The sequence below is a fragment of the Salminus brasiliensis genome, chromosome 18 (assembly GCF_030463535.1).
Source record: "Salminus brasiliensis chromosome 18, fSalBra1.hap2, whole genome shotgun sequence".
Lineage (NCBI taxonomy): Eukaryota > Metazoa > Chordata > Actinopteri > Characiformes > Bryconidae > Salminus > Salminus brasiliensis.
This window is the reverse complement of record NC_132895.1, coordinates 13,452,745-13,473,977: the sequence shown is the minus strand read 5'-3', so window position 1 is coordinate 13,473,977 and position 21,233 is coordinate 13,452,745. Positions and strand designations below refer to the sequence as shown.

The 21,233-nt window shown below is 39.7% G+C and overlaps 2 protein-coding genes across 2 annotated transcripts; both read right to left on the bottom strand.

Annotated features, from left to right (window-relative positions):
• Positions 1–554: 554 nt before the first annotated feature.
• Positions 555–10,586, bottom strand: c7b (complement component 7b). Its single transcript, XM_072662317.1, has 18 exons — positions 10,486–10,586; positions 9,290–9,354; positions 9,057–9,132; positions 8,823–8,964; positions 8,558–8,702; positions 7,178–7,316; positions 6,940–7,074; positions 6,356–6,599; positions 5,589–5,702; positions 5,315–5,481; positions 4,878–5,106; positions 3,355–3,526; positions 3,179–3,266; positions 2,940–3,072; positions 2,532–2,720; positions 1,373–1,460; positions 1,097–1,278; positions 555–914 (listed from the first exon to the last, which is right to left on the bottom strand). Exons 1-18 carry the CDS (start codon positions 10,489–10,491, stop codon positions 745–747), a joined length of 2,484 nt encoding a protein of 827 aa, XP_072518418.1. The 5' UTR covers positions 10,492–10,586; the 3' UTR covers positions 555–744.
• Positions 10,587–12,124: 1,538 nt separating this feature from the next.
• On the bottom strand, positions 12,125–21,233 carry LOC140539583 (succinyl-CoA:3-ketoacid coenzyme A transferase 1, mitochondrial-like). Its single transcript, XM_072662318.1, has 17 exons — positions 21,135–21,233; positions 19,184–19,295; positions 17,851–17,941; positions 17,450–17,585; positions 16,278–16,427; positions 15,987–16,093; positions 15,582–15,642; positions 15,386–15,493; positions 15,187–15,298; positions 14,749–14,843; positions 13,950–13,998; positions 13,666–13,738; positions 12,812–12,887; positions 12,629–12,718; positions 12,439–12,519; positions 12,251–12,352; positions 12,125–12,160 (listed from the first exon to the last, which is right to left on the bottom strand). The coding sequence occupies exons 1-17, from the start codon at positions 21,231–21,233 to the stop codon at positions 12,125–12,127; spliced, it is 1,578 nt and encodes a 525-aa protein (XP_072518419.1).

Here is a 21,233-nt window from a genome sequence, read left to right as displayed (position 1 = left end):
GTACACTCAGTCAACAGACAAAAAGGTTCAGACAACAGCAGTCAGCTAATCATGGATTCAGTGGTGATTTTCTTATCTTCAAATGTTTCCTTAAATTCGAGTTGGAGTCTTTTAAAGCTGAGAGAATATGTACTGCAAAAGAAGCTTATTTACACTGAAAAGTGAAAAGAAGTTAGTAATGCACCCCTTGATTGGATGACACCCGCAAGCTTAAGATTTTCCACGCTGTTGGCACTCAATTAGCCCCATGTATTCAATATAAGCAGAATAAGATGCTGTCACTAATCCCGATCATGCCGCCATCCATCGGCAGCCAGGCCCTGAGAGAGCACAATTGGCCTTGCTCTCTCCAGGGTGCAACGCTGGCCGGCACTGGTGTCTGCTGGCAAAAGCATCAGAGCTGAGTACACTGCACTTTCCTCCAAAAGCGTTTGGCTGGTTGGTGGCGGTGCATAGACGCACTGCGTCTGCCTTCACCCTCCTAGAGTCCAGAGTATTGCATGTGATGATCCAAATTATGGAGAAAACGAGTAAAAACAGAAGAAAATAAAAGATTTGACAAAACAAAATATTTATTTACAGTAGTACATATGCATGTAATGCGCATACAAATATCTTGTCCAGAACCTTTCCTTTAGTAAAAATACCAACAATAACAAAAATAACAACATAACAATAATGATGCTGATTAGTATTGTACAATAATGATGCTGATTAGTGAACATGTCTTTACATTGAAATCACTCATGTTGGACAGTTCCCAACACTGATGACTCTGATCTCTTTCCCTGAGCACCTCCAGACCCCTGCCTCACATTCTGTCATGGGCTTTGGGGCCCCATTCTCCACAGAGATGCAGAGGTGGGTGGAGCGTTCTAAACAGTCCTGCGGTTCTTTACATTTACACTCTGAACCTGGAAACACACAGCAGTCATTAGCTCAGCACAGTCATTCACAAGTATGAACGTACAACAAACCTGACTTTGCCATACGGCATAGCTCATTGTATATGAGAACGTATTTAGTACTGACAGCTCAAATAAACACAGCGCATGACAATATTTAACACTATGACGAGAACATTAAAATATCCTACCGTTGCATTTCTCCCATGGCTTACAGTCCTGACAGGATGTGAAATTGGTCTTTGGCCATTCACATGTGCTGTCCTGCAGCACGGAAAACGTCCGGCCCTGACACTGCAGGGCCCCAAGTTGGCACACACCCATTCTGTCCACCCGGCCAGGACGCACAGAGGCACACACTTGCAGAGAGGGCCTAGGAAATAAGACAGTCAGCCATAGGTTTAACTTATGTATTTCTTTTGAATACATTTGTGTTTTGTATGTGATCTAAGGGGGTCCTAACTTACTTGCATTCATATGGCATTTTGCACACACACTGCCCCTCCCCTGGTTTTTCCCATGGCTTACAGTCCAGGCTTGGTTGATTTTGGACCACTGAAACATATTACATTTCATAACAATTAAACCAAACAACAAAATATTATAATTCATATTTTACATAGATCAGATAGAGTAATTTTTTCGCTTTCTGTGATCCAATGTGACATTATTGGGCAGTAGCAGTGTGTGAACACCTTTTACTAATCGACAGCAGAAGGCCTAAGGCTGGTTCCTACCTATTGCGGCCGTGAAACGCTCACCCTAGCGCCAGACTGTCCACACTGCTTGATGTTTACATCTAATGTGACTGTGAAAACTATTCGTTTATAGAGGATCTGAGAGAGAAATATTCATTTATTTTGCCTGAGAGAAGCACAATGTGCTTAATTTGTAATGAAACTGTGGTCATCGTGGAGTGTGGTAACATGAGATGCCACCATGACAACAACCTAATGCCAGGTTTGGGCTAGAGGGGTATAAAGCCCCCCAGAACTAAGCTGTGAAGCATTGGAACTTTGTTCTCTGGAATGTTGGCGCTTCATCCAATACTTTTGGGATTCGTTAGAATGTCAGGGATGAGGTGGGGTGGTAATCCTCCAGCATTGTGACCATCACTAACACTAACTGTTGCTGAATGGAATCTAATCCTTACAGCAATGCTCCAAAATCTAGTAAAAAGCCTTCCCTGGACAGTAGAGACAGTTCAACAAACTGATAAAGGATAAAGCAGGATAAATTCCTATTTTAATACCCTTGATTTCAGAAGAAACAATGACTGAGCAGGAGTCCCAGTACTTTTGTCCATATAGTGTCCATATTCACATTATTTTTGGTCATCAGCCTTATTTTGTGTTGATATGAGGGCCTGTAGGAGACATATTTGAGTACCCCTATTCTAATTCTAATTTGTAATAGTGTACCAGAGCTAGTGCCTCTTTCAGGCGTGGCACATGATGGTTTTTGCATGGCTGTACCAATGCAGAAAAAAACAAAAAAGAAGGAGAAAAGCAGGCGGAGGTCATGGATTAAGTCATTTTTCTTTTCAATACTTTAAGACACAGTCGCCACAGTAATATTTGCCTTAGCTTTCGTGTAATGAATCCCTGACATAGTGTATGGCTTTACCTGTGGTGCATTTAAAGTTGCTTGGTGCTGGAGACCAGCTGAGGCCAGCGCGGCAGATGATTTCTGGTTCTCCTTGAAACTGCATCCCACTAGGGCATGACAGGGACACACTCTCTCCTATTACGTACGCCTGCTTCAAGGGTGTGGCAATGACATGACTCAGGAGAGGTGGAGCATCGCACGAGGACCCTGAAAAATAACACAAACAGCTAGTCTTGGGTTTCTCAGCACACTGAATAGACGTCTTGGGGGGCGGTTTCAGAGGCGTAGATTTAAAGGAAGTGAATCACCACTGGCACTGCAGATTAATCTACGACTAAGCTGAATCCATGTCCATGAAACTGGCCATTGATGTTTGCTCAGCACTGAAGCATATTAGGAACTGATAGTCGATTCCTGATGACTTACTCTTGCACTCCATTCGTCCTCTCCTCCAGTTTAGGGTGTCTGTACACTCAGCAATAGAGTTCCCAACAATGTAATATCCTTCTATGCAGGAGTATTCAATCTTACTGCCAACTGGATACACATCTTTGGGATTCTAAACACACAGGAAAAAACGTTCAGCAATAAGATTTTTGGTAACACTGATTCTGGAAGAATTCTGTTCAAAGCTGATCTACCAGCAAGTCTGACGAAATACCCACCAAAACAAATCCGTTTTGCAAGGGAAGTGGAACCTGGCATGACTTCACTGGTGCCACAGAGGGATCAAAGCAGTGAGGCTCCAAAAATCTAAAATGTGAGTCACAGTAATTAGGCTAAAGACAAACTAGCATGATAATCCATAAACAATTGATACAATGCATCTTCAGTATCACACCTTAAGTGCTCAAGATCTGGGTCCTCACATGCCTTCTGCTCAGTCATTAGCCCATTACAATGCTTGCCTCCGTTTCTTGGTGGAGGATTGTTGCATGTACGAGTCCTCACCATCCGACCTTGAGAACAAGCCCCCCAGGCAGACCAGCAGCTCCAGCCCCCATGAATCACTCCTACAAACACAGTCAGAGCCCAGTCAGTTTTCAAATCAGTTATCTAACTGTATAATGATTAGTAAGTGAAATACTACACTATTTTCAGTACAAGAAGAACAATAATAATGTAATAGTTCTTTAGAGTGATTTCACAGCCAAACCATCTTGATTTTCTTTTTTTTAATGGAAGAGTCCAATGATGTTCAGTTTAATCTGCCACATGTGAAGCATCCATTCATACTGGGAGCTTAATAAAACTGCTCTTATTCACCAACTGTTCTTAAAAAAATAATCTCTTGAAAACCACTTCTGCAGTTTTCATGAAGATTCTGACAGTCATAAATGTTTTCTTATTTAGCCTTTGTTTCAATCCACGTTTAGGCATTTCTCACATGCCTAAACATGGATTATTCAAAATTTCTCTAATTTAAGAAAAAAGTTAGGAAGCTATTAATGACTGAAGCCCAGTGTTTTCTGGCAGGAGAATGTTAAAATATGACTAACTACACTGAAATGATGCCTGTTTGAGAAAATAATATTTGAGACAATAAGTCAACATTTCAAGATGGACCTGAAAATCTAAAGGAGATGTAGATACAGCTTCAAATTCAAATGTGAAAAGTGCCAGAAAATTCTCAAAAAAAGACATTTGGAGACATGAAATTAGCCTGACAGTATTATGATTATTCTAAATGTAATTGTCCTTATCTATATCTGTAATTGTCTATTTATCTATACTAAATAACAAAATGTCATATCATGTAAAAGTTGGCAAAAGGTTAGTATTTTAGATGCTATGTCTAAAATTGTGAGAAAGTCATTATTTCAACATATTATGTCATTATATTGAGATATTAAGTCACAAAATGAGTTTTTTAATTTCTTCAAGATTCTTATTTAGTATCAACATTTTGTCTCTTCTAACTGACAGGAATGAGTGCTCATGTACACTATACGTCCAAATGGTTTTAGACACCCCTTCTAATGAATGCATTCAGCTACTTTAAGCTGTACCTATTGCTGACACAGCTTGCCTAGTCCCTGTAAAGAAGTACTGCCAATAGAATAAGACTCTCTGAGACTCTCTGCTCATCCTGACCTCACTAAAGCTCTTGTCGCTAAACCCAATCAAATTCTCACAGCAGTGCTCCAAAATCTAGTAGAAAGCCTTCCCTGGGCAGTAGAGACAGTTACTCCAACAGAAGCAGGATCAACTATTTTTAATACCCTTGATTTGGAAAGAAACTGTGAATTGTTGAACATTGTACATTTCTTTGTCCATCAATGACAACAACAAAAAAAACCCAGACAGAAGAGAAAGAAACTGATGATGGTTTTAGATGATTATGGGTGAGGTGTATAGTTATACCTGGCTGTTCTCCGAGGACATGCCCACTCTGGCAGGCTGTGCCACTGGTGTCAGGTCTACACACACAGGAACACACTCCATCACTCAGCACAGGCATACCATTGTTCTGGCATGGCCTACAGTGGCATGGACTATGGTCTTCTAGGAATTCCTCCAGTGCCCTCTTGAGGTGGAGCTTCTTTAGCCCAGCACATTGTACCTCCTTCACCAGCTCATATATTGGCCTCAACTAAGAACAGTCCAGTAAAACGCAGTAAATTAGGACTTGCCAGACAAACATCTTTCAAGGATTACTCCAACTTCCAATCTTTAAAGCAGAAAACACACTTATTTCAAACACATCCTATACAATAGAAGCCAACAGTCAGGTGCTAAACTTGCCTCTATTAGAAATTACCGCTTTATTTCAAAAACTAAATCTACCAAAATTATCTCACCTTCTGATTGATGACCTGAGGGAAATCCTTAACCGAGCCGGCCCATTTAGAGTACATGGCCTGGTTCCGTTCAGGGTTGTCCAGGTCCAGAAGACCCAGGCCAGCCACGTAAGCAGCATGGCCCCCAATTATGTTTGTCTTCACAGGCATTGTCTGGCTACTGTGTTCTGTGGATCAACACATTAGACAGAAGGCACATAAATGATACGTAATGTTTTAACTTGGACTCTTTTAAGAGCTGTAAAATGTAGTGAATGATCAGGAATAAACTCACGACTAGAACTCCGAAAGGACTGGACCAACTTTTCACACTTGGTCGTTGTCTTCTTTCGAAAAAATCGCCTCTTTACTCGAGTAATACACTGATGAAAGTCAATATCTTTCTGACCTACGTTCCAAATAAAGAAATCAGGTGTGAACCATATAGTACACATTTATACTAATAAATATTCCTGAATGATTCTTGGCTTGCAAGTATTGTTATTAAAAACTGGAACTGGTAAATAACTCTTACACTATGTAATTTGTACTGAACCAAATCAGAACTGAAGCAGTACCAATAGTTTGCTTTAATTAAACAGTCATATGTTTACAAAATATACCATTCAAAAGTGTTACAACTGTGTTTGTCTGTATCTTTAAATGGCAGCCCAAGAGGGTGGTCAGCTTGACCTCTTCTAACGCTCTAAACACTGACATTTCAAAACAAGCCACCGGCAAAAACAACCCAGAACTTCTTAGTCCCAAAATGTTGCTATATTGCTAAATCTTTGAGAAATTCCTGAAGCACGTTGTGTAACAACAGTAGACATCTTTCCTCTGGGTGGTGGGAGCAGGACTGAACCCACCTCTCCATCTAGTAAGTGCCAAACAGCCTAAACAAGCTTACTCATGTTCACACAGACTTTGCTTCTTCCCTCTTCCACCCATTTGGATGAAAAATGGCTGCAACCTGCCTAGACCCCTAGGACTAGACGTGTGTACAGAGTTTTAAGACTACACAAGGTTTGAATTTTGAGAACACAGTGAGGTATCACATACTCATCTCCCTCACGAAGCTAGAGTCAAACTCCAGCAGGAGCTGGTACTGGCCCCCCAGAGAGCCCTCTGCCATGTAGTGTGTGCCGTAGAGTTGCAGGAGTGAGCGGTAGGCTGCCGGCTCGTATGTGTTGGGCAGAGCAGACAGGGCCTTCCAGAACTCTTCAGAGAGGGTGAGGTACTGAGGGGCAGTGTTCTGAAACTGAGCTACCTCCACCTCGTTCTTAATGATCACCAAATGGTAGGCCTGGGGAAACAATGGTATATTTTAGGGGTTTTAGATTTAGATTTATTTAGGGGCCTCCTCTAAAAGATCTTCACTGGTTATATTTGGTTTTGTTTTTTAATTATTATATATTGGCTAATTCAAAAAGATGCTTATGTCTTAAAACCTGATGTTTGAACCTGCGGTTATCTGGTATTACATCAACAGCTTAAAGCCATACCTAGTGTAAAACTAAAGCCATAGAGTGTACCCTGGAGCTATACAGACTGTGAAACTAGAGGTGCCCAGTATTTTTGTAGTCTTTCCCCAGTGGACATATTCACATAATTGTACAGTGTACTAGTGTATAAATGGTCTTTACCTTATCCCTCTTTAGTTCACTGTGGAAGGTTCTGTGATCGTGGCCACCTCTGATTCTGTATCTCTCCTCCTCATGCTTTATATAGGACCATGAGCTGTTGTAGAAATCCTCACTAAAATCATTCTCTATTCCAACCTAAAGACAAATGTATGAGAATCTGATATTAATGACAAAATGCCTTGTTAACATTATATGTTCCATATATAACTAGGTAATGTCCTTATCTACTGCTGCCCACCTGAAAGCTGTATCTGAGGATACTCTGTGGAAGTCTGTAGTAGTCTTTGTGGTCCCCACTGAAAATTTTCCTGCACTGGCCACCAAAGCTGCGGGTGTTAATTACACCAGCTTTCAGCTTGCCTGTCAGCACGTTAAACCTGGGAAATACAGCAAATAAACATGTTAGCTTTGGCCAAATTTCTAATACACATTGATGTACAACCGGTTAAACTTTTATACTCCTTCATTCACACTGTAAAAATGTAAATGCAGTCCTTATAATGATAAAGGAACTAATTATAGTATTTTTTATAGTTCAACATTTTTGAGCTGAAGCTGAAATAAATATTTACATTTTCAGCCTGGATCCTCCACCTCAATTTGTTTATTCCCATTTGTAAGTTAAAACCTCCCCTGTCACAGGGCAGTGGTGGCTCAGCGGTTAGAGCTCCGGGATATCGATAACAGGGTTGTGGGTTCGATTCCCGGGCTCGGCAAGCTGCCACTGTTGGGTCCTTGAGCAAGGCCCTTTACCCTCTCTGCTCCCCGGGCGCTGGAGTTGGCTGCCCACCGCTCTGGGTGTGTGTGTACTCACTGCCCCTAACACACGTGTGTGTGTGTGTGTGTGTGTGTGTGTGTGTGTGTGTGTGTGTGTGTGTGTGTGTGTGTGTGAGTGTGTGTTCACTACCAGATGGGTTAAATGCGGAGGACACATTTCGCTGTACAGTCCACACTGTACAGTGACAAATACATGCACCTTTACATGAAATTGACAGTGGAGTTGTAGAGCCCTTTCTAGGATTTGAACTCTTGATCTCCTCACACTTGATGAGCAGCAGTTAGACTGTTGTGCCACTACATAAAAACACAGTTCTGAGTACATTTATCTTACCATTTTTTCTTGGACACAGAAATGTACAAGGTTTCATAGCTCTAGAGCGGCGTAACTGTCTAATTGCCTGCTTGTAGGATATAATTTATTAAAATCCTCTCAACAACACAGCCCCCAATGATGTGCAGTCTGAGACTTATACTGCCAGTGGGCTGAAGGAAATCGCTCAGGAGCATAACATACATACCTATTTTTGATCAATTTTATGCTCATTGAATGAGATGCTGACTGTTTAAATGAATAACTTCTATTTATCAGGACAATTATTGAACAGTTGGGAGGGCTAAATTCCCCTAAAGCTAGCCTTGTAACACCTCTGAGAATATTGTGAAAGTTTTTCAACTTAATACATCTGCCATTCATCTATCATACAATTGATTACAAAAGCCTATAAAAAAAGAACTGACAACCCAAAAGACACAGGGAAACATCAAAAATATTGTCGAGAGTAATCAGCAGTACAGTACAGCAGCGAGAGATTAGCGTTAACGCTGGAGGGCATCTTACCCTTTTCCTATGAGGTCTGAATTGGGTGGAGTTTTATGTGAATTGCACACTGCCATGCTAGACTGAGGACATTGCTGTTCGTCTAACCCATCCTCCTCACAGTCCTGATCACCATTACACACCAGTGAAGGGCTGATGCATTGACCTATACACACACACACACACACAAATTATACACCAGCTGGACGGACCTGGTTAATTATCCATTTGTCTAATTGGTACAATGCATCTGAAAGTTCAGTATTAATGTAAAAGCAGTAAGTACCAGAAGTGCAGCGGAACCTGTCCCCACAGCCTGTCTCCAATGGGCAGATCTTTTTGGGCACACATGCTTGACTTTGAAAGGCCTCCCCGGTGCAGGCACTCCCCCCAAACTGAGGGAATACTTCTACTGAGCGTGTTCGAACCTAAAAGCAAGCAACAATTTTAACAATTCCCAAACTTCTTATTTACTGGTAGCATTTCAAGCCTAAAAAAAGCACTGCTTGTTTATGTCTACCTGTGCTTTTCTGCAGCCGTCACACTCTGACCAGTCTCCATAAGGTCCCCATCTGCAGTGCATAGGCTGTTGACAACTGCCAAAGCAAATATGATGTCAAGCTACATTTCTGCCTACACTTTTGTTAACTGACAGTCAATCAGGCAATAAATGTATAATTCCTAATTCAAATACATAACAAACATAAGCCATTTTTATTACGCTATTAAGTTATTAACAGGCAGAACACTTACCTGACATATGACAAAGAGGTAAGCAGGGCCAACAGGCCAGATTGAGCAACAGTTAGTAGCATGATCTGGAACACAAGCCAGATATCACTGAAAACAACCGTAGCCTTTCACTCTTTATGGATACAGTATGACCCTATTGTTGTCTATTGAAACATGAGTGATTAGAGTATTACACACCGTTAGTGAAGAAGTTGTTCCTCCTCTAAAAATGTACCTTTCCAAAAAAGCAGCACTATGTAGCATTTAACCTTAAAATAACAGCCTAAAATCACTGTGATGCTCCACTGACCTGTAATAGGCCTTAATAGATTCCCTATCATTGCTACTCCAGGCTTAGCATGCTGCTAAGTACACTGTGTAACTTTGGTGAAGCAGGCGTAAATTGCATAACGTCATATTTGTGTTAAATCCTGGAATATTACTCTACCACCATAGTCCACATGCTTCTTTCACTTTCACTGACAGTTCTGTACCTTTCAGTTCGTCAACAAATACTGTGTAGAGCCTGTCCTGTGGATCAAAGCTTGGATTACACCTCCCGAGTGTAGGGGGAGCCCAGGTGCAAGACATACCCCTTCTTGCATAATGCTGCTTTAACTTGCTTTATTCTTTTAGGTATATTGATCATCACTTTAGTTCTTCATTCACAGAAATACCACATTTTTCTAATAGTTAAATGTAAAATTCTATGCAATAAAAGCAAATTTCACAGATTTTTTTAAAATCAATTATTAAAACATAAACAAATTCATTGTAGTTTTATAAAACTTAAAAAGATGGTTTAAAGCATTCAGTTACAGTTTTTGAGGAAAACTAATAATATTTATTTCTGATATTAACACTATTTTACCATCATTGCTATTACATACAAATCTTGGAACACACATGTAGGTTCCCTGGTCATTGTAGGCAACAAAATTGATCTATTTGCACTGTAGACATCATGGCATCTAGTTCATATCACAATCACTGTGCTAAAATCTGGAAGTCTGCAAGTTTCTCCTCAGTAAACCACTTCATTTCAATCCATACTTAATGATAGAATTATACAAGAATTTGAAAATGCTGGTGGAATTCCCCTTTAAGAGAATTTTACTTCTATTATTTTTATGCACATGAATGATTTTGAAGTGCATTCATTCTTCTCACAAACACAGCAATTATGCTGGTTTGGGCCATAACCTGTCTGCGCTTACCTTCATGCTGTACAGCTGAGGGACACTGTTCTCTGGCTGAAGCAGAAAGAGGCGGAACTCATATATCTCGGGCTGAGATTACTCAATGCGGTGATTTCCCGCACTCTGGACTGCCCAGATGACCCAATGAGTCTCTCACTGTCAGTGTGGGACAAGCGCTGTCCTGTTCTTTTGTTTGTGTGACTTCTCTCCTATTTTCATTTTCTGACCTCCTCACAAAAGCTGTCATTTCCAGTAAGCCACTCCAGTGCACTGTTATGCTTTTTGACTAGAGTGTCTGTTTATCAGAATAAGTGTGTCTGTTTATCAGAAAGCAAAGAGTGATGAAATAGTGCTTTGTCCGAAACTCATGGGACCGTCCAGTCCTCGTGGCCAAGGGGAATTGTGCAATGATTATCTGAGAAGCAGTTCCTAAATGCTGGGTCAGCAGTTGAAAGCAGTGAGCTGAATGTTCTAACGTTCTGAACATTTGATAATAATTATCAAACAATGTCTACATATCTAATGCTATTAGCACTATTGGCATCTAATGCTATACTTCTTACCTTTCAATGGAGGTCAGTGTAGAGAGGTTTTATTCCAGGTCATTTGAGATCATTTCTGTTTGTCGGTTCATCATGACATTTTTATAAAATGTAAAGAACAACTGCCAGATTCACATTATGTCAAAAAAGTGAAAAATGACAAAACCTTAATGGCAAAATGGCAACATGATTTACAGGAATATCCATCACAAAGCTCTCTCAGCAGTCTCATCACACCCCCATCTCATACAAACACACTCTGCACTCTGCACTTACTTATTTACTGGAACTGTGACCAACTGCTCAGTCACACTGCACCCACCAAAGACCCTCCTCACTCACACTACACTTGAATTCAATTGTCTATTAAACCTGTCTATTTTAAACAGTGCAATATTGTGTGTGTATTTTGTGTATAGTGTATGTATACTGTATGTATAGTGTCTGTGTGTGTGTGTGTATAGTGTATGTATAGTGTGTGTGTGTATAGTGTATGTATTGTGTATATTGTGTATACTAAACTAAAAATATATTATTATTGGAATTGAATATTGGAATCGTCACAGTGGTTTTAATGAATCTGGCGTTTAGAGTGAGGCACCAAATCGTTGTGTCGACACTGTTTTAATGCTTTGTGTCAAGCGTAACCTGTCTGTACACAATTAATCATGCTATGTAAAGATACAGTGCCTAGACATGCAGCAAGCAGCTTTATTCACAAACATCCAAGTGACACCACACAGCGTAATTATAATCCCAATAAACTGAAGACATTCAGTGCCAAGACATCCATGTGTCAACCCTCTGCCATATTTCAAAAAAATGTTTTTTTAAACAAGGAGAAACATTCAGAAACATCTCTCATTAAATAAAGCCACCACTGATTAAATTATAGGTTTGTCCCCAACTCTGCTTATAAGTTATTTACCTGAACTAATAAATCCAAGTATGTGTTAATAAAAATCATTATATTCAGTTGCAGTTTTCCAGTTTTCCATCACCATAAATGAGGGCTTATGGGCCCTGTTTCAGACACACCATCTTCCAGTGTTCTTGGAGCTGTTAGCATGTGAGCCAGTGGTGGAAAACATGAGCTTTTACTCATGAGGTAAATGTCATATTTGCTGCATAGGCCTCAAGTTTGAGGATACCTGGAAATAATTCAGAAAGCCAGATCTCAGAATGATCCCCTTAATTCTGTGCGCAAGTACTGTTTCATTAGTGCACTTCCTTAGACTTACCTTAAAATCTGTGCCAGTACAAGCTCTAATATCATCGGGAGTTAACCCCTCCCAAACCTCAATGAGGGTGAGCCCTCTGGTCTTGTCTACATCAAACACTGCCTGTTTCAAGAGAATGTTAGCTGTGTTTAGTAAGATACTAGGGATATTTACATAGCAGGATTTTAATGAACAAGTGTCACCCCCACCTTTTCGGTGATGATGCGATCAACACACTGCTTTCCAGTCAGGGGCAGTGTGCACTTCTCTAGGATTTTGTGTTTCCCCCCCTGCAAGTTTGCACATTGGATAGGAGAAGAAATTTAAGCATGTTCACATCATGTTGCACATCTCGGACAACCGTGAAAGTGTTTTACATCAGAATTACCAGCACTGTACCTTGGCTGAGTGTTCCATGGTGACTACTACTTTGGTCCCAGCACTGGAGACCAGGTCCATAGCTCCACCCATTCCCTTTACCATCTTACCCTATACAGACAGTGTGAGAGCCAAAACATTACTCATCTACTATGAGACACATGACCAAGCTCATAAATTAACCAAATAGGAAGGATCTCATACTGGAATCATCCAGTTGGCCAGGTCTCCGTACTTAGAAACCTGCATTGCTCCGAGCATGGTGAGGTCAACGTGACCACTAGAGAGCCATAGAATGAAAAAAAGAAAAATGTTAAGTTTGATTTCCAGCTCTTTGAGTTCAGCTGTCAGTGTCTCGCTCTCAGGACTGCAAAACAGACATACACTATATGTCCAAATGTTTGTGGACACCCCTTCTGTCGAATGCATTCAACTACTTTAAGTTGCACCCATTGCTATCACAGATGTGCAAATGCACCCAGTTGTCTAGTCCCTGTAGAGAAGCATTGTCAATAGAATAGGACTCTCTGCAGCAGATAAACATGAACCTATTGGCACCATGCCAGATGCCAGGTATGGGCTAGAGGAGTATAACCCCTCCTCCCCCAGCACTGAGCCCCATAATGTCCTTTTCACTGAATGCAATCATATCCTCTCAGAAATGTTCCAAAATCTAGTAGAAAACCTTCTTCCCTAAAGAAAGATACAGTTACTCCAACAAAAGCAGGATAAACCCTTTAATACACCTAAGTGATTGAGTAGGTGTCCCAATACTTTTGTCCATACAGTATACATGTCTACAGTAGTTATTGAATACATTATACACTCTTCAAGGCTCTTTAAGTTTTATTTAGCAAAAGCAATGGTGCTATGTCGATTCGTGACACATGGTTGGAACTATTTGGATGCAATAATTTTTGCTTAGAATGTTGCACGGATTTGATAATAAGGTTTATAATTAAAAGGCCCATGAGTTTTTTTTTCATGAGAAATTACATTGTCTTTAAATTTCCTATCAACTCTAAGAATGCATGCAGAAACACAAGGACACAACTCACCCCCTAATCATTGCGAATGATTCATCACTGGAAAAATAGGCAGCTCCTGGAAGAACAGTGACGGTCTCCTTACCTGCGGAGAAAGACTTGATATGTGAAGTAACCAAACCACACAACCACACAAATGAGCCATGTTAGCTTAAATTCCAATTGCTAGTGTGTTTGCTATAAAAAGGTCTGAAATGTGAGTTTATAAAACATTAATAGGCAAATAAATTATCCTATTTAGGTTCCCAGTAGAATCAAGAACTGAGAACATGCAGCAAGGAAGCTTCACTCTGTACCTGCATTAATGAGCTCAGGGTCAACCTCACTTTCTGTGGGATAAGGACCCTAAAACACATCAGCAAATATTTTGAAAGTAGAAAAGTGAATGTCTGTGTTTCTTTTAATAATAATAACAAAAAAGTTAACATAAATGGAGTTATGTCTACCCTAAAATATAGATATTATCAAATTAAATGTATATATATATTTTACTTACTTTACTCACTTTATTAATGTTTAATAAATAGATAGACTGTTTGTCCACATGTCCACACCCCTTCTAATAAAAATAAATCTACTTTAAGTTGCACCCACTGCTGATACATCTTGTCTATCCCTGTAGAGAGGCACTGCCAATAGAATAGGATTCTTCGAAGCAGACAAACATGAACCTACTGGCACCATTCCTAATGCCGGGTCTGGGCTAGAGGGGTATAAAGCCCCCAGCATTGCGCTGTGATGCAGTGGAACTATGTTCTCTGGAACGATGGCTCTCCATCCAAACCTTTTTGGAGGAGTTGGGGAGTTCTGGGATGAGGTGGGGATGAAGTGGGGTGGTGATGATCCAACATCCTGACCTCACTAATGCTCTTGTCTATAAAAGCAATCACAGCAATACTCCAAATGCTTTCTAGTAGAAAGCCTACCCTTGACAGTAGAGACAGTTACTCCAACAAAAGCAGGATAAACTCTCTTTTAATACCCTTGATTTTGATAGAACCAATGAATGAGCAGGTGTCCATATAGTGTAGACAGATAGATACAGACAGAGACAGATAGTGTGGTGTATAAGAATAGTGTTGTAATGTAGCTCACCAGTCCTAAAATGCCATTTTCACTCTGTAGATGAACAGTGATTTCAGGGCTTATGTAATTGCTGGCCAACATCGGAATCCCAATACCGAGGTTAGCTTTTAAGAAGGCAGTCAAGGTATTTGAAAACACAAAAGACAATCCAGTCACTGTTGTAGCTGATGTTGTTAAAATTGGCTTTACAGAAGAATGAAAAAAATAGTTCTTAACTTTAATGCGCATAAATGTAATGAGGATGAAGCAGATCATTGGTCATTTCTATAGGAGCATTTATCATGAAACATTTATGCAGTGTAAAGGGCAAAATGTTTTTCAGGTGGTGCTAAAAAAGAACCCAAAACAAACAAACAATAAAGTCATGAGACTTTTGAGACACATTTCCAATCACTTGTATACTTGTACTATCACACAAACCTAACATCAGGAGGTACTAAAGGATACCATACATCCCATCTTCAAATTCCATTGCTGCTCGTCTAATGATTCTCTCTCGGGTTTTATCTGAATCCTTGGCCTTTGGCTTCTCTGCCTGGGAGGACTGAACTATCCTTTTCTGAACAGATTCACATCAGGAACGTCATTCAAACATTCATGATTACCTCTAGCAGTTATAAACATTTAACTATGTGTCCATTCTTGCCTCTATTCTCTTCTCATAGACGTTGCCTTTTACCACCCGGTCAATGTAGATACCGGGTACATGAATGTCCTCTGCAGCAAAGCTTCCAACATCTACAATCTCCTCCACCTGTGGACCACAGGAACTCGTCTAAGCATGACTTACTAACCCAGACACTATAAATAGATACTCAGTAGGAAGATAGATTTCTACAAACCTCCACTATTGTTACTTTTGCTGCTTTACACATGGGCTGATTGAAGTTCCGTGTTGTTTTCCTGCAATTGAGACAAAACTACAATGAGACGAAACCCTTGAGGTCAGTGAAATGAAAAAACAAGGCCCAGTTTCTCAAAAGCATGTATGTTTAAGGATCATTCTAACTGTGAGAGAGAGTGTTCAATGTAATGCTTGCTTAAGATGCATTTAGGAAAGCCAGCCCAGCTTTAATTAAACATGGGTATACTGACCTCTTGTGGACAAAGTGGGACGATAACAGCATGTGTCAAAAGCTTAAAAATAAGGAATACTGAATAGAGACTATTTATAAAGTACAACAAGGCCTACAAATAATTAATTACGACTTCTAATAACAAATATATATACATATCTTTTTTTTTACCTAAAGACAAGGTTCCCGGCCTTGTCGCATTTCCAGGCCTTAATAAGTGCAAAGTCCCCTGTGATGGCTTTTTCCATGACATAGTGCCTTCCATTAAACTCACGAACCTGTAGCCAGAAACAACAAAGATAAATTTACTGAATGGCTTCCAAACAGCGTGAAAGTAAACAATCCCCTGGTTCTGTAGTTCTGATTAATCTCTCTTTTGGTCATGGATGTCCTGCTCTAGTTGTAAATCAGAGAGTAGAAATGTTCCATGAACACAACTTTATCAAAGACATTATGGCCTACCTCTCTCTTTTCACTGGCGATAGCTACACCACCGTCTTTGTTGTATTTAATGGGTGAGCCGCCCTCCTCAATGAGTGTGCCATACCCTGTGGCGGTGAAGAAAGCTGGTATACCCGCACCACCAGCCCTTATCCTTTCTGCCAATGTGCCCTATGTGACAGGTGAAAAAAGTCAAATGTTCCTAAATAAAAATAAATGGTTAGACAGTCTTAAAAAGGTTTTGAATATTCTAGGAAAAATCTTACAGTTTCTGGAAGCTTTATATGATGTAGAAGGTTCTTTAAGCTTTAAAGCTTTTATCTCATTTACAAATACAGCTCTTTCAAGAGCCAGCAATACAGATGTTCATTAAAGAACGAAACATGTTTTTTCTATTGCAAGGGGTTCCAGGCGTTTTTCAGACTTTTTTTACACAGGTTCCTTAAACGTTCCTTTACTTTAAGAATGGTTTTAACAGAAGGTTCTTTCTGTTTTTTAATATATACAGGCTTTAAACTCTATGGCACCATACCTTATGCCAGGCGTGGGCTAGAGGGGTGTAAAACCCCCAGCACTGAGCTGTGGAGCAGTGGAACTGTGTTCTCTGGAATGATGGTTCTCCAACTAAAACTTTTGGAATGGGTTGGGGATGAGGTGGAGAGGTGATCATCCATCATCCTGACCTTACTAACACGCTTGTCGCTGAATGCAGTCAGATCCTCAGAGCAATGCTTTAACAGCTAGTAGAAAGTCTTCCCGGGACAGTAGAAACAGTTACTTCAACAAAACTTTTAGAGGTTCTTCAATTTGAAACTGTGAAGAACCTTCAAGAAACCTTTTCCTTGAGCTCCACAGTGAATAACCTCCAAATGTTCCCCAAGAAACTTATACTTTAAACAGTGTATTGTTTGATTATTGCTTAAAGCCATAGAGGCTAGGCTGAAGACTTCACCAGGTGACACCCTAGAGCAACAAATGTGTGAAAGAATGATATAGAGGCGCTGCTTTTGGCTGGACAAAGAGTTTCCTATTTAACAGGCTCATTAACTCTGAAATCAGAGTCCATTCATACTTGTAATTCTGGAAAAAAGCATGCAGTACTTCACAATTATTTCTCACTCGTAGTAATAATAATACGTTTTTGTCCTTTATTGTTTTGTGGTTCAGTGCAAAAGGATGTCTCAGAGGCCTACCTGAGGGGTAAGCTCCACCTCCAGTTCTCCAGCAAGGTACTGCCTCTCAAACTCCATGTTCTCTCCTACATAAGATGAGATCATCCTCTTGATCTGTTTAGTCTTTAGGAGCAGGCCCAGACCAAAATTATCCACTCTGTTAGCAGATGTCAATAAAGGGGGATTACACAATTGTATTACACCCTATTGTTCTGCAGTATCTGTATAGGTTTACATATCAGCCTCTAACCCACTCCACTAACCCCCACTTTCCTGTGTTTAGACCGGACAAAGCTATTTCCCTTTCATATTGTCTAACATGCATGGACAGGAACCCAACTGTAGGTAGCTCAGGGCAGTAAAGAAATGCCATAAGAACATAGAGTTCCTCCATTAAGATGATAGAGATTAAGTGCTTGTACCCAGCATTGTTGCTGACAGCTGTAAGCTGTTTCACTCCTGTTTTCAGCAGAGCACCAATGAGATTCTCTGGTATCCCACACAAACCAAAGCCTGAAATAGAAAGGTGAAAATGGACACACTTTGTGAACAATGTGTGTGTGTGTGTGTCATGCAAGGGGCATCAATACAGGAAATAGCACTTTGGAGAAGGAAATGTCTTATCAGACAGAACAGAATCCATTCTTTTCTAAAAATAACAGGTCAGCTACACTTCAGGGGAAATGCTGCCTGTTAACTGTACATGTTGTATGTGGTAATAATCATAAACATACGGTCTTGACATAATAGCATTAGCATTTTAGGTATTTTTAGAGCCATTTTTGTTGTACTTAGGGTGACTAGTGACTATATTTCACATGGCATGCTCTGTTCATATCATCTTCTTATAAAGTTGATACATTTCTAATAAACTGATGAAATGGGCCATGATCACATCAACATTTCTACTATAACCTTATACACAATACACACATAACACATAATGTGTATAATATTACGGAATTCTGTATATTTCAATGAATATTTCCATTTAATCTTCCTTTCTTTTTTCTTTCACACCTTCACACACACATTTTAATTACAGTTTGAGCATAAAGTGAGCACAGGTCCATCAGATAATTATATATATATAACGTCCAGACAATTATCTGATGGACCTGTTTTTTAATATTTTTTCATAATTTTTCATATTCCATTACTACAGCTGTTCTTGCCAGTGTGTGCATGGATTGTGCATTAGTGTGTGAAGGTGTGAAAAAAAGAACGATATGGACATCAATGGGTTAATAACATAATTTTATGTTGAATGGGCCAATAGAAATGCTCCAAAATGTCTTGTCATATCTTTCAACATAAGGAGTTGCCAATTTGGAGACAAAAGGTTTTTTGCATGATGCAGACAATATGTTCTCCTGGCACAGATGTAAAGGAATTCTCTCACCATATGGTTACAAAATCACATAATGGATCATATTATCACTTAATTAGTCATATTAAACATAGTCTTTTGATCACATGGTTTGTGTGTTGAAATCAAATCAGAAAGCTTGTTTTGATAGTGTAATACCCCGGAGCTGGTAACGCTTGTTTTGTAATGAAAACATTACGTGTAATAACAGATTCCGTTAGCTGTTTATTCAGGGTTTAACTATCCAAAATGTATTTCTTAATAATAATGGTGTCACACTAAATTTAGTTTTTTGACAGAAATGGGTTTAGATGCCATTCAGTAGGACATAAAGAGACAAGTTTATGATTTTTTTCAGGGGGAGCAAACCCCAAACTAGTGCACACCTCCGACCAGCAGAGTGGAGCCGTCTGGAATGTCACTGACTGCTTCTGTCGGGCTTCCATAAAAACATGCGCTTCTGGAGTGGGAGGTGGAAAACCAGCAGCTGTTGCATTCCTGAGAAGAAAACAGGACACACACACACATGATAATGGACGCATTCAAAGATGTCAGTGTTTCTGGTTTACTGTGTTAAGCCTGGACACTGAACTGATTCGGGTCAAACCTCTGGAACCCTTTGCGCTCCTGCACTTCTTATTCAGTAATGCATGGAAAACAACGCAAACATAAATCTACTATGGATTATTTAAAAAATACCAGATCTATATTTTCTTCTATTCTTCTATACTGGACTCATTTAATGATTTCTGCTCAGTTTCTGTACTTTCCCAGGGAAGCCATAGAATGCATCTATGCATTGTTAAGTTGTCAATGTTAAAATAATAATTTTGTGACTTATGGGACAGAAATGCCTCAATGTAGTTTCACAAGCCTATGTACAATCTTGTTATTTTGGTTTTTCTGTAGAGCTTGTGAATAATTTGATGAGCTCTGCTCTGATGCAGATGCAGTGCTTTTTTACAGCACTGCAACGGCTCACACAGAAATCCCATAAAATAACATAGCATAACTTAGTTTTTCTTGCACTGCAACAATAACTCTGACGTTATTTGTTGTAATTATTCCCATGTCTTTCCAGATAGTACTGATATCCTGTTCTGTGGTGTGTGTTTAACAAGTTGAAGAGTTGGTTGGCTAGTGTTAGCTTCTAGCCTAGCATGGATACCCACTTGCTTCTTGGCTTTTGCTTTGAGGTGTGCTACTTTTGAGCTACACTTCTGCGGACACTGACACAGGAAAGGCTGCAGTCGTGAGGCCTGGTTAGCGCGGCAACCTGGATTCCCATAACTAGCAGAATCTGGAAGTGATGTGCTGCTCTCTAGTGTCAACAACCTCATTTCCCCCTGAAGAGGCTGTTGCATTTTAATTAATTGCAGCTTTAGATGTGGAAAGGCTTGTGCTTGTAGGCTGTGTGTGTAACTTTTGAGGGTGAAATAAAATGAGCCAAAGCTGTTACGTACCAATTTCCCAGATTTTCTATTCAATGAAGAGACAACAGTGTGGACCACAGTATGCCACTTCCAAGTATGCCAAGGTAGGTTTTAATTCTAGGGCACCTTTTAGTAACTGACAGGCCTCAATGCTCTAAAGTCCACAAAGAATTTCAGTCAGCTGTTGTGACAAGGTCTGACAGGGCTTATCGTAAAGCTCTTCATTTTGAAGGCTTCCATGTAGTTTTGTTCTGAAAGTAGGCCACAGAAGGAGAGTGATTTATTAACAGTGCTTAAAAAGCAGACAAATTATGAACATCCTGGCTCGCTGATGAAAGAAAACGACGCAGTCTTCACGTTTAGTAGAACTCTAAAGAGCAGATGTGGCAATGTGGACTTAATATGCACCCCTGCAAACAAGGTGGTTGTTTGAACAGTAAATCAATACAGTGACATTAGTTCAGCATGTACCTTAGAGGACAAAAGACACTTCAAATCCAAATCATTACTTTTGACTGAAATAGAAGGTGTTCTGCTGCTCCCCTGCTTTGATAATGATATTGAATAGACCATATAAAATGAAATATGCTAATATATATATATATATATATATATATATATAAATTAAATATAAACATTTTTTTGCTAAATAATAAATTAGCAACATATATAAAATATTGCTAATTTAAACACATTGTGTGAGTGACAAAGTGAGACCCAGCTTACAAGATTCACTATCAAAATATATCAGTATTTAATACTGACATCATTTAAACAGAACTAAAGAAATCCAGTGAAAAGAAATGACAGACTTGATTATTGATTATATTTATTGTGAATGTCTGAATGCGCTGAAAGGAGAACCTTTTGAATCCGAAAGTCAAAGCCAAAAGACACAACTTACCTTCTTATACTTAGAAGAGGTAATTCCATGAGCTCTAAATGCTGGTGATATGCTTCTAAGAAATCCAGCTGACCTAAATGGCACTCTTTGAAAGGTCAT

Bases quoted from the DNA above. Each gene is read 5' to 3' on its own strand.
- LOC140539583 (XM_072662318.1), bottom strand. From the start codon at position 21,233: ATGACCTTTCAAAGAGTGCCATTTAGGTCAGCTGGATTTCTTAGAAGC. The intron at 13,739-13,949 runs GTACAGAGTGAA...CTTTCTCCGCAG, and splicing joins CCCTGAGCTCATTAATGCAG to GTAAGGAGACCGTCACTGTT. The intron at 12,719-12,811 runs GTATGAGATCCT...CTGTCTGTATAG, and splicing joins TGGCCAACTGGATGATTCCA to GGTAAGATGGTAAAGGGAAT.
- c7b (XM_072662317.1), bottom strand. The intron at 8,703-8,822 runs GTACTTACTGCT...GTGTGTGTATAG, and splicing joins CAGGTTCCGCTGCACTTCTG to GTCAATGCATCAGCCCTTCA. The intron at 915-1,096 runs GTAGGATATTTT...GTGTGTTTCCAG, and splicing joins GCCATGGGAGAAATGCAACG to GTTCAGAGTGTAAATGTAAA.